Genomic DNA, 11,611 nt, shown 5'->3' with positions numbered 1-11,611 from the left:
TGATGTCACCACCACTTAGTGGCAAATGGCAGTTGTTTATCTTTTTCAATGTGTGTTTATGAACATGTGTGTGCTTACGTATGTGTTCGTCGGTGCGTGTGTCTCTGTGTTTGCATACGTGCATATCTGTGTATGTGTACTTGTGTGTATTTGTATGAACATGTGTGTATACGAGTGCGAGGAGTTTGTAACCCCTCTACCTTCAATTCATTAACACTACACCATGAAAAAATATCCAACTAAGCTTGTGCCGGAGGCCCTGGGGGGACAGGTGTCCATGACGTCTCCTGGCCAAACCCCATTTGGCGGAGCCACGAGATTGAATCTCTACCCTCAGGGTTCCTCCAGAAACAGCAAAAAACCACTGCAGGTGGCCACGTGGAATATTCGAATGCTCACTGGGGAGGAGAGGTTGCCACTCCTCTATCGGGAGCTGGACCGGTACCACCTGGATCTTTGCGGTATTCAGGAAGTCTGGTGGACAGGCTCTGGCTCCTGCCATCATGAGGGGTGGACAGTCCTCTACTCGGGGCAGGAGACTGGGAGTGGCTCTTCTTCTGAACAAAATAATGAAGAGGGCATGGGAGCGTGGCGGTGAAGTGTGGGAAGCTGTAAGCCCCAGGCTACTTTGGGCTCGCCTTCCCATCAACCAGAGGCGAGGAGTGGTGGTCGTGGTTACTTATGCCCCCACCGAAGACGAACATCCGTGGAGGGATGCAGGCAAGGCCGATGAGTCGGATGCCTTCGATGACCGCCTGTCACAGGTGCTGGCTAAAGTGGCCCTTCGGGATAGTCATCTTGTTGGGTGACTTTAACGTCCGAGTTGGTCATGATGCTCGTACCTGGTCTGGAGTGATTGGAAGACATGGGCAAGATCAGCTCAATAACAATGGTAGGAGGCTGCAAGGACCTGCCTGGGTATTTTGTACCATCAGACACTCCACCCCCACAATTCCCAATTGGTCATGGGGTAGTTGTGGAGAGAGTGGAGAGTTGCCCGTACTTGGGCAGTGTGCTTATGACCGGCTCCGTTTTGACAGCAGAGGTGTTACTCCGAATCAGTCGAGCGGCATTATCTTTTCATCGGCTGCGTAACGCTGTGTGGATACTACCTGCTTTGTCGCTCCATACGAAGCTTTAGGTCTTCTCGGCCACGGTCATGCCCTCCCTTCTCTACGCTTGAGAAACGTGGACCCCCCTAATGGAACAACTTTGCCGGTTAGAAACATTTAGGCTGGCCTGCCAACGATCCACACAAATCCTTGAAAGATCTGGGCTAAGTCCCATCGGTGAGCTTCTCCGGCAGGCAAGGCTGTGTTAGCTGGGTCATGTAGCCTGCATGCCCAGCCACCGCATGTCTAAGCAGTTTTTGTTTGGCTGGATAGAGGGGGCTTAACAGGCACGTCACAGGCTAGAGAAGAGATGGAGTGATGTTGTATAAGAGGATGTGGATCTGAGTGGACTTGCCGATGACTGGTACCAGCGGTGTCAAGATCAGCCTCTGTGGACAAGGCTCGTTAAGAAACACTACTGGACAGTTGGAGGCAGTCGCCCTCCAGCAAGAACGGAGGGCAGAGGAGCGACCCTCAATAATGAGCGGAGCGCCGGGCGGCTAAAACTCAGCAAGTTGGCACAGTAGGGGGCACAGGTGGTGCATCGGCCAGTCATCTCAGTCAACCCATGGCACTTGGGTGTTCCCCGTGACCTGCCAGCAGACGTTCAACACTTCACGTGGCCTTAACATGCACATAACCTGTCACAAGCGCCATGGTGATGTCACTGCCACTTAGTGGTAAATGGCGGTTGTTGTTATTGTACGTATTTGTCTTTATGTACGTATTTTGAATTTTCGCACCGTACGTAGCCAACCGTGCTAATTGGAGGCGTGGAGAAATGACAACAAACTAAACACTAAAAGCAGTTCTAAGGAAAGGAATTTTCAATCGAGATTTAAACGTGCATAATATCAGAAGGGGCATTCCAGACGGCAGCAGATGCAATGACCGTCTTTGTCTGTTTATGTAACTTTGTCTCTGTGTATGTGCTTGTATCTGTATGTGTTCATGTGTGCGTATGCATGGTACGACCCGCAGTGGTGAGACGGCCTTCAAGGCCATGACGATCCCGTACGGCTGGGCCAAGCGGCCCATGCTGCACCGCATCGGCGACCTGGACCCGGCCATCCCCATCGCCATCATCTACGGCGCCCGCTCGTGGATCGACAGCAGCTCGGGTGGCAAGGTGGTGGAGGCGCGGCCCGGCTCACGCACGCGCCTCGTGGTGAGCACCGCTCCCCCCACCCCACCCCATTTCATTCTGTGCCCATCACCCCCAAACTCAATAATGATAATGTTAAACTTGGAACAACGCACAGAGAGACCGAGTGAGAGAGAATGAATAAATGATTTGGAGACATTGGAAACCACAAGCTCTGTGGTCCTGTGTTGGGACTGTTGGCCAACTCCATTAATTAATTATTTTTTATGCATGTGGAAGCAGACCTGAGTCACCGGAGAAAACGCGCACATGCACGTTAGGGGGATGCAGGGTAACACGAATCCGCGTACAGATATATATTAATCCACTTGCTCTGTTGCCAGGAGATGGTGACCTCGCGACACCTTCCAGTTTTTTTAATCCCCCCCCTGGCTGCCTCTGTCCGACCGAACACCATGCATAACAACCACAGCACGTGTGCGGTGGAGTTAGTTGCATGGCGGTTGGTTACGGTGGAGAGCGTAGACGTGCGGTCGTGGGTGGTCGGGTACGACAGCAGCCTACAACATGCGCAGTGGTTCCTCATGGCAGCCCGCTCTGTCCTCGAACCTGCTTAGCTTCTGCGATTTTAGGTTTGTTTTGTTTAACCAGCTTGTGTGAACTCAAAGCGATCAAGATGAGTCTCATTTGTCAGTGGCCTGGGTAGGGTCAGTTTTTGATGAGACACGATGTATTCCCAGTGATTCGGTCACAGGGGCTACAAAAGTCGTTTTACACGACTTTAGTCCACCGTTAACTTTGGCTCCCCCCCCAATCCTGCTTGCACCCCTGCGCGTGCGTTCACCGACTGCCTCCGTCTCGCCCCAGCAAATACGCGGAGCTGGGCACCACGTGTACGCGGACCAGCCGGAGGACTTCAACAAGATGGTGGAGCAGATTTGCGACAGCATCGACTAAATGCGGCGCAAGTCCAGGGGGTGGGGGTGGCCCAGGGCAATCGAGGCCAACAACACCGGGACAACACAAATGCTGAAGTAAAGGGGGACAGGTGGGGTGGGGGTAGTGGGAGGGGGGTGGGGCATTGGGGGCGGAGGGGGCAGCGGGGGTGGACAGAGGGGAGGCAGTGACCTCGTAAGGTTTGGCTGCTCTCCAGTGGCATCTCGTGGCTTCAGTTCAATCCACGTGCATTTGGCCTGAGTGATGATTGCAATGCAATGGCAACATGTGGTAAATGTGTAGTGGTGGTATTGACGTGCGCCGACTGTGACAGTGATGGATCACGGGGCGGCGCGGGGTGCGGGGTTGGACACGCGTTGTGGGCGTGGTGTGGACGCGCGCGCCGGGAGTGACAGATGACGGGGCGGCGCGGCGTGGGTGGTGAGGCACGATGAGATGTGGGAAAACAGGATCGTAGCCAGCGCCCGGCGATTGGTCGAATAAGTGGGTGCTCGCAGCGACGTCCGCAGGTGGGGTATAAAGGGGGACGCGCGAGAGCACTCGGGGAGAGTTACCCAGTTGAAGACCCGAAGACGGAGCTGAAGACCTAGTGCCCCGAGACCCCTAGTCCCGCCGTCCTTGTGGGGACCGGGGCCCTGTGTGGCTCGGAGGCGAGGCTGTGGGACCCGGGGTCCGACGCCCCCGTGGGTCGGGCTGGGGACCCACAGTCGAGACGGATACCCCGGGCAGGGAGTGTCCCGAGTAGCTCAGTGGCGTTAGTCGCCGAGTAGCTAAGTGGATGTTGGTCATCCGAGTAGCTCAGTGGGCGTTAGTCGCCGAGTAGCTAAGTGGGTGTTTGTCACCCGAGATACTAAGTGGATGTTGGTCATCCGAGTAGCTCAGTGGGCGTTAGTCGCCAAGTAGCTAAGTGGGTGTTTGTCACCCGAGATACTAAGTGGGTGTTTGTCACCCGAGATACTAAGTGGGTGTTTGTCACCCGAGATACTAAGTGGGTGTTTGTCACCCGAGATACAAAGTAGGTGTTAGTCACCTGTAAACGAGTTTGATAAAATAAAGAGTGTGTTACCCGTGAAGTCGTCTCCCGCCGAGTTACTACATTACAAATGCACCGGATGCCGGGCACCCACCGCTTCTGGCCACGAGATCTTACCGCGTGAGCTTACCGCGTGCGCGGTATGTCTGGTGGACAAAGCTCCGGTGGGCGCGAGTCCACTATCGTCGCGTTCCACTCGTCTGGTGAGTCCACCCAGAGTCACTCGGGAGTCCGCGAGCCCGTCAATGGGTCGCGCGCCATGGGTTCGGTCGGTTGGATGCCTGCATTTGCCAGCGCAGGGTTTGAAGGGAACCTCTCGTTACTACACCAGCCGTTAAACCAGCGACCATCGCTGTGTCAATCGCCTCGTCATTGCTGCTGCTGCGGGGACAGCGGCGGTTGATGGGGGGAGGCAGTTCCTCTAAGAGAGCCGTTCTCGCGCTCAAGTTAAGCTGCCAAATTTAACCGCCGGGTAAATTTTTTACTCGGCCTTTCCAGATGAGGGCGCATTCAACCGCTCCTTTTTCACGGAGGGGGGAAAATGTTAAACGTGAGTGTATTTTTGTAATTCCCAAATTGTGCTTTGCCAGTTTAAGTTGACGATGGAGAGGTGCTTAAACGTTGCTTCCAACTCAGCTTTGCCATCCACACTCTGCCACGTTTAATAGCTTTACGCTGCTCAGACGCAGTCGATCATTGAAAAGTCAGGGTAGGCGTTTGGAGAGAGCGTTTTAATAATGGCTACTTGTAAAACACACATACACATGTTTAACTGAAAGCTAGCTTGGGATTTTAAATTCTTAGCAAGCGAATAACTAATTCTGGTGTATTAATTTGACATGCTGTAAATGCAATCTGAGCAACATGCAGAAAGCACAACACCCCAGAGTGCAGTGTGCAACGCATTGGGACCCGTTTAACATTCTATAGAGGCTCGTGTGATTGGGTTGAGTGTGCAGAGCACGAGGAGTGTGACTTGTGGCTGCGGATATTCTGCTCATCATCATCGTAGCCCAGTCCACACTTTGATAGAGCAGGCAGAGTAGCACAAATTGTTCCATACCCAACATGCCACCGAGTCGGTCCCGGGACTCGCTGTAATAGCTATCTAAAAAAGTGTCGTCAGTTGACAACGGAGCGCCCGATGTCACCTCCTGTGATATCCTTTCAACCGAGCGCCGTGTGTAAAATCCCATGATGTTGCTTCTTGATGGAGAAAATGCATCAGAAATCTAAAAAGAAACAACACTGGATGAGGCACTTCCTGTGCAGGTAACTGATTGGACTGGAGATAGAACGAAGTGTCTAGTAAAAAATAATATATGATTATATAATATAATAATGTTATAATATATGCAATACTATTGTAAAATTAGTGTAAGAACAGTAATAGAATTGTAACGTTGTAATCGTGTAACGGCATTGTCAGTAATACATACGTCTTGTCAGTCACAGTATTGTTAATAGTACAATACGTATGTCAGGGCAAACCTTACTATTCTACCAGGCAAGATGTCATTCCTTTTCACGTACCAAAATAGTCACGTCCTCTCGACTTTACTCAAATCTATGGATAGTGAGGCCTGGTGAGTTGGAATCAGGTCAGGGTGCGATATCGTAGTTGCCATGACTGCACTGTTGTTCAGAGTAGCGGGGTGACGCCTTCACCGAGCGACGCTCGTGGTGACAGTCGGCAGGTGTCGCCCTGCAGAGTCTGCTCGAGTGAACGTTGGTTCTTGCGGTACGATGTGCCCCCGGCTTCATCTCGACCTTGTCCTGGAGGTTCGAGAGAAGTCTCGAGACGAAAGCTAGCAGCATCGTGGCCACTCGTCGTCTTGCTTGCGACACCAGCGCGCCGATTGTGAGAACCGTCAACCCTTCAAATTGTACTCGAATCTCAAGGTGCCAATTGCACTTCGAATAGCTTCACAGCGGCGATGCGTGCTTGGATTGGGGTGCCACTCAGGTTACTTTGTTTGCAAGGAATGGAAAAGTTACGAAAAGGTACTCTATGGGCAGCGTGGGCTCGTTGAGTTGCCAGCCATCTCCGGGAGTTGGCATCTGTGGTTGAGTGGCAAGGATCAATCCTGTACCGAGATCTGGTACTGGTATTGTAGTGAGCTTTATTTCAGTACACTGCACAGTTTTGATTGGTCTAGGCCAGGGGTTGGTAACAAATATAACAAGAAACATTTTTTTTTCGAATTGAGTACAAAACTTAATGTTTCAAGAGCCACCAATGTATGTGAATACATGCACACATACATACACACATACATACACACATACATGCACACATACATACACACATACATGCACACATACATAAGTTACGTTACGAAGCAGTCCATAAAGAGCTGCAGGTTGATCACCCCTGGCCTAGGCTGACAGAGAAATATGCCCGGCCTTGGTCTGTAGAAAATGCGGCAGCCTAAGAAAGTGAATCGGTGAATCAGCGATTGGCTACGCGACTCGTGGGGATCGGCATTTGCCGCGGGGCCACTTGGTTTGTCGGGACTTTACGTGAATCACGGAGCGATTGCCTTCTCCCCCCTCACCTTCTACTCTGCTTCACGCTCACCTCGTGGTGAAAGCAGCCCGGGCACACACTCTCCCCGGAGCCCTCGGTCACGAGCTGGTCGACGTGGCATCCCTCGTGTGACGAGCTTGCGTTTTTTCCCGAAATGCAGCGACGTCGCAGTCCCCGCTAGTGTCTTCCGTCATCTGTTTGTGTATAAACACACAAGTCCAAGGAATTCCTTGCTAAATGCCACTGCTCGCATAAGTGCCCTCCACTAAAGGGAGCCACGAGAGAGCTTTGTCGACGTCTTGTTAAACCCGCGTGGGGCTGCTGAAGAGTTGCTGCCGAGTTCACAGCAGCCACTGATGTTTTATGCACGTGTCTCGTTGAGCCTTCGGTTAACACTGGGTTTGTAATAGCATTTTAGATTTTTATGTCAGGGAAATGCCAGATTAATATACGTTAGGGTGGGTTTTTTTTAGGACGTCCTTAATTAGAGTGTTAGTAGCATTTTACGTAATTGTTGTTAATGTTGCCAACTGCCTACAGAGGTTTACGTTTTTTTAAATCTGCCAATTAAGACCTCAAGACGTGTTTTACAGCCGCGTAAATTTCTTTAAAAAAAAAATTCTCCTCCCTGCGACTGTTACCATTATTTTCGGCAAATGTGAATTAAGTTTACTTTTTTTGGTTATTGGACAATCTACAGCTGTTGATTTATTTCTTTTTTACATTTATTGCCCAAAGGTTCCATTTATAAACGTTTGGAAAGACAGCCCAAGGTGTGTTGTTTTGTGAGTGTTTAAAAATGTCACTTTATTTCTCGAACACCCCCCCACACCTCCCGGTTACTCCGTGTCCTGCAAAGAGAAGAGCTAAAGCTCGCCACGTGACTGGCTTCGTGGAGATCGCCCAGAGATTAAATCGTGATTCTTCGCCTGCCCTGAAATTAAGGGCAAAAAAGGTTTAAGCCAGACAGATAAAATGCAGTTCAGGTGTCGTGGAGTAATTCGTTACCACGTTCAAGATGTTTGAGATGTCTAACAGCAAACGGTGATATTTCCACGGTGATCTTGTAACATGCGTGGGCGCCGCAGCGTCCCCCCCTAAGCGCGGTGCTCCGTTTGACCTGCTACTACAGGCAATCCACTTTGCATGTAGCAGCAGGCAAGTTGATAGTTAACTAATAGTATAAACTATTAAACTAAACTATTTTTTATTTTCCAGATAAGGCCCATTGAGCTATGTAGCTCTTATTTAGAAGTGACCCAGAAATTTCTCGCAGCCAAATGCTAAAATACACATTGATTCTAAATGTGGAGGGGTAAAACCAGAAGGGCCCAGAGAAAAATGCGCACGACCAGTGGGAGAACATGCAAACTCGGGGTCTGGATCGAAACCACGACCTGTGTTTACCAGGCAAGGTAATTAACATCTCGCCACCGTGGTGCCCTCTCAAGCGTTCCGGCGCTTTTGGTTAAAATCCACAGGCGTTCGCTTGCCGATTCGTGGTGCGGCGGTGGCTGCGGCGGCTGCGGCGGCAATCGGAAAATGCGACTCTCGTCGGGAGCCTATTTTTGGGGTGGGGAGGGGGGGGCGCAAGCGATTTTAAACGTTTGTTTCACCAGCCCGAGTGAGCTGCAAACATGTGTTGGTATACAACGGGTGCTACAGATACGACTTCTCCAATCAACAGTTTATTTGCAATATATATGCACTATATGCACAAGACGTAATTAATTAAGTGTTTTTGAATCGTTCTTTTGTTTTTGATCACAAGTTGCATTCGGGAGCAGTAATTATGCCACGCACAATGTAATCGTTACCTCTCTGTTATCGGATATTTTAATGCTTCTTGGGGTTGGTGGATCATTCAAGGATGGAAAGGGCTGCTAATCGTACCAAATTCTGTCCGAGAATTTCTTGTCAGTTTACAGGATTATTGGCGTAACTTTTTTCTTCCCAATAGCGTGTGTCTTTTTTTTCTCGTCGCAAATCACCCGGTGTTTCATCGATGGTGGAGAGGCCATGACGCAGTCGCGGCAACGCTTTTTTACGTGTCGCGTTGCGAACGTGACGTGGCGCTGAATAGCCGAAACTCTCCAGCGTGCGTGTGCGGCTGCATACACGTCTGCCATTAACACTGTGCGCGCACAACACATTCGATTTGTACCGGGTGGGGGGTGGGGTGCCAGTTTAAAAGTAGTTGGTGATACGATTTTGATTATACTATATACTGTATCGCTAAATCCCGTGTTTGCACAAATGTAGCGTTAGCGTTCAGTGGTGGGGCGGGGGGAGGCTTGCGAGAGGTGGTTGTGGTTCGGTGTAAAACGATGACGCGTAAGCAATTGTTCGGTAAGCGAACGACACCTTCGCCTTGACGGGCAAGCTACGTGCAGTTGTATTATTTATCTAGTTTTGGTTTTAGCCTCTTTCTAAAAAAGTGATTTGTAAAAGTTGAATGTTTAAATTTGTTAATAAACATGTTTTGAGAAAATTTTGAGGCGCCGCGAGACATTTGTCCGATATCACAGTCTTGAGCGGTCCCGTGTGCAGGTGGTGCCGTACGCTCGCCAACACTGGGGCAGCAAGTTGACTCATTCCACATTCCTGTTGTGGGCACTGGTCTGCAAAGACATCCACTGTTGACTTCCCACCAGTTGATTTTGGTGATGAAATTATTGACGGTTATCTTCATTCTGGATTTGAAGTTTTCATGACTGCAAGGATCCATACTCTGGTTCTTTCGGTAAAGTCATGTAGGTATAAAATATAAAATAGATTAAATCACGATGTTTCGGGCGCAACACAAGCGTCCGTCATCAGGTGGGACAACTACAGCAAGAAACAGTATCTGAAATGGGCAAAAGAGCTGCAAATAACAAGAGATGTCTACGAGTGGACAGAAATCCTTGAGCACGGAGCACGGCATTGCAAACATTGCAAATGTCATTAGAAACTGCAGTTCACTTGGGTGGATGTGGGAGACCAAAATAAGGTAAATTGGCTTTACTATATATGGATATAAAGAATAAGTTCACCGATTGGCTGACCTGATATTTTATCAGGTAAGCCCCACTGAGCTTCCACTGCTTTCAGTAGGCCTCGGCAAGATAAGGTAGTTTAGCCTTTTTACCGGGTAAAAGGGTAAAGATGTCGACATGCCAAGGGGTAAGGTAAAGGGTAGGGTAAAGGTAGCTCGAAAGAATTACCCGGTAGGGTAAAGTATTACCCGGTAAATACTTGTTTACCGCTAAAAGCTCCGTGGCGCAGTCCGTAGCCTCCATTTAATAATATAAAAAAATACTCTATTTTAAACACGCTTTTATTAAATGTACTAGTACTGGCAGAACTCCACGACTCCAGGAAGTGGCCCCGAAGCTTGCCATAACGTAAGGGACCGTGGCCAATTACAGCTAACGTCAGTTGACCATGGACAATGAGACCCAAGCCGAAACATAACATGTAAAAAATAATGTTTAAAAATATATATTTTTTTAATGATAGAATATAGTATTGTCATCAGTATGACATAAGTATACCAAGTTTGCAGTCGATACCATATTGGAAAGTGGGTTAAAATTGAGTTAGAACATTTGAGGCTACAAGCGTGTAAAATTGGAATCGAGAGTATTCTATATGAATAAAGCGCTCTACCTAGCATTTACCGTTATAAACCTTTTTCATGTGTCGTACCTCAGGAATTACCCTGTAATTGGGTAATTGTATGGGGTAAGGGTAAAGGTAGGATAAAGGTAGGGTCGTTGCTTTTTACCTTTTACTTTACCTGCTAAAGGGTAAAAGGTAGGGTAGAGTGATTGTATTGTGGTAAGGTAAAAGGTAGGGCAAAGGTCGGCTCGTTTTTACCTTACCTTGCCAAGGCCTAGCTTTCAGAAGCGACCTGGCTGCCACAAATGATAACTCAACGAAGTGGCTTATCGTCATGTGGAAATGTACAGCAAATATTCTAAACGCGTGACGTTGATTTTAAATGTGGAGGGAAAAACTGGACCCGGAGTAAAATCCATGTGACCACGGAGAACATGCAAACTCCAAATAAACAGGCATCGGGATCAAACTCGTGCACTTCCTGCTGCATTCTCGGCGGGGAAGATATCTCACCACCATGGGGTGGAGGAATTTTGAGATCCTCAACAAGGAACCTTGAGACAATGTCAAAACCCGTCAAGGGTTTTGCTTGTTTTGATATAATTATGCTCCCAAGATGCACTTCCAAAAGGCTGCTGATGGATTGTGTAAAAAAATATATTTTTGTATGCACTTATATGGTCATGTCTTCTTTTATACGTTGAGAGACCACTTTGTCTTAATTTGGAACCAACAAAGGTCTCCGTAATATATAAAAATAAGAATAGGCTTTACTCTTCCTGGCAATAAAACAAGTGTTCAGATGTTCAAACACCAAATATATGGATTTCATAAAGAGCCGTTTCTGCATTAACACACGTACTTGTGAACATGTAAACAAAACATGGCCTCGATTTAAAGCTTTCGTGACTGCAGGGATTCATCTTCTTGGTTCTTTCGGTAAAGTCACGTAGAAGGGAAGTAATAAAATAATAAAAATAAAACATAATAAAACAATTCTCACGACGTTTCGGCCACAACGCAAGCAGCCGTCCTCGTCCTCGCCTGAGGACGGCTGCTTGCGTTGTGGCCGAAACGTCGTGAGAATTGTTTTATTATGTTTTATTTTTATTATTTTATTACTTCCCTTCTACGTGACTTTACCGAAAGAACAAAGAAGAAAAAAAACATGGCCTGATAATTGCATTGTATTTGAAACTGATTACACCAGAGACGACCTTCTTTATGGCCGAGTCTCACCAGTGTCAGACCAGAGCACTGTTTGCCTTTTG

General features: G+C 48.5%; 1 protein-coding gene across 1 annotated transcript; it reads left to right on the top strand.

The window, feature by feature from the left end:
- The first annotated feature begins 2,091 nt into the window (after nucleotides 1-2,091).
- Nucleotides 2,092-3,220, top strand: LOC144949504 (1-acylglycerol-3-phosphate O-acyltransferase ABHD5-like). The gene is made up of 2 exons (XM_078879428.1): nucleotides 2,092-2,280; nucleotides 3,085-3,220. Exons 1-2 carry the CDS (start codon nucleotides 2,116-2,118, stop codon nucleotides 3,172-3,174), a joined length of 255 nt encoding a protein of 84 aa, XP_078735554.1. The 5' UTR covers nucleotides 2,092-2,115; the 3' UTR covers nucleotides 3,175-3,220.
- Nucleotides 3,221-11,611: the final 8,391 nt, after the last annotated feature.

This window comes from Lampetra fluviatilis, chromosome 54 (assembly GCF_964198595.1).
Source record: "Lampetra fluviatilis chromosome 54, kcLamFluv1.1, whole genome shotgun sequence".
Classification (NCBI taxonomy): Eukaryota; Metazoa; Chordata; class Hyperoartia; order Petromyzontiformes; family Petromyzontidae; genus Lampetra; species Lampetra fluviatilis.
Note: the sequence above shows the minus strand (reverse complement) of the source record. Positions and strands in the feature narration are given on the sequence as shown.

Coding starts and splice junctions, on each gene's coding strand:
- LOC144949504 (XM_078879428.1), top strand. CDS start 2,116: ATGACGATCCCGTACGGCTGGGCCAAGCGGCCCATGCTGCACCGCATC. Junction 2,281..3,084: donor GCTCACGCACGCGCCTCGTG/GTGAGCACCGCT, acceptor GTCTCGCCCCAG/CAAATACGCGGAGCTGGGCA.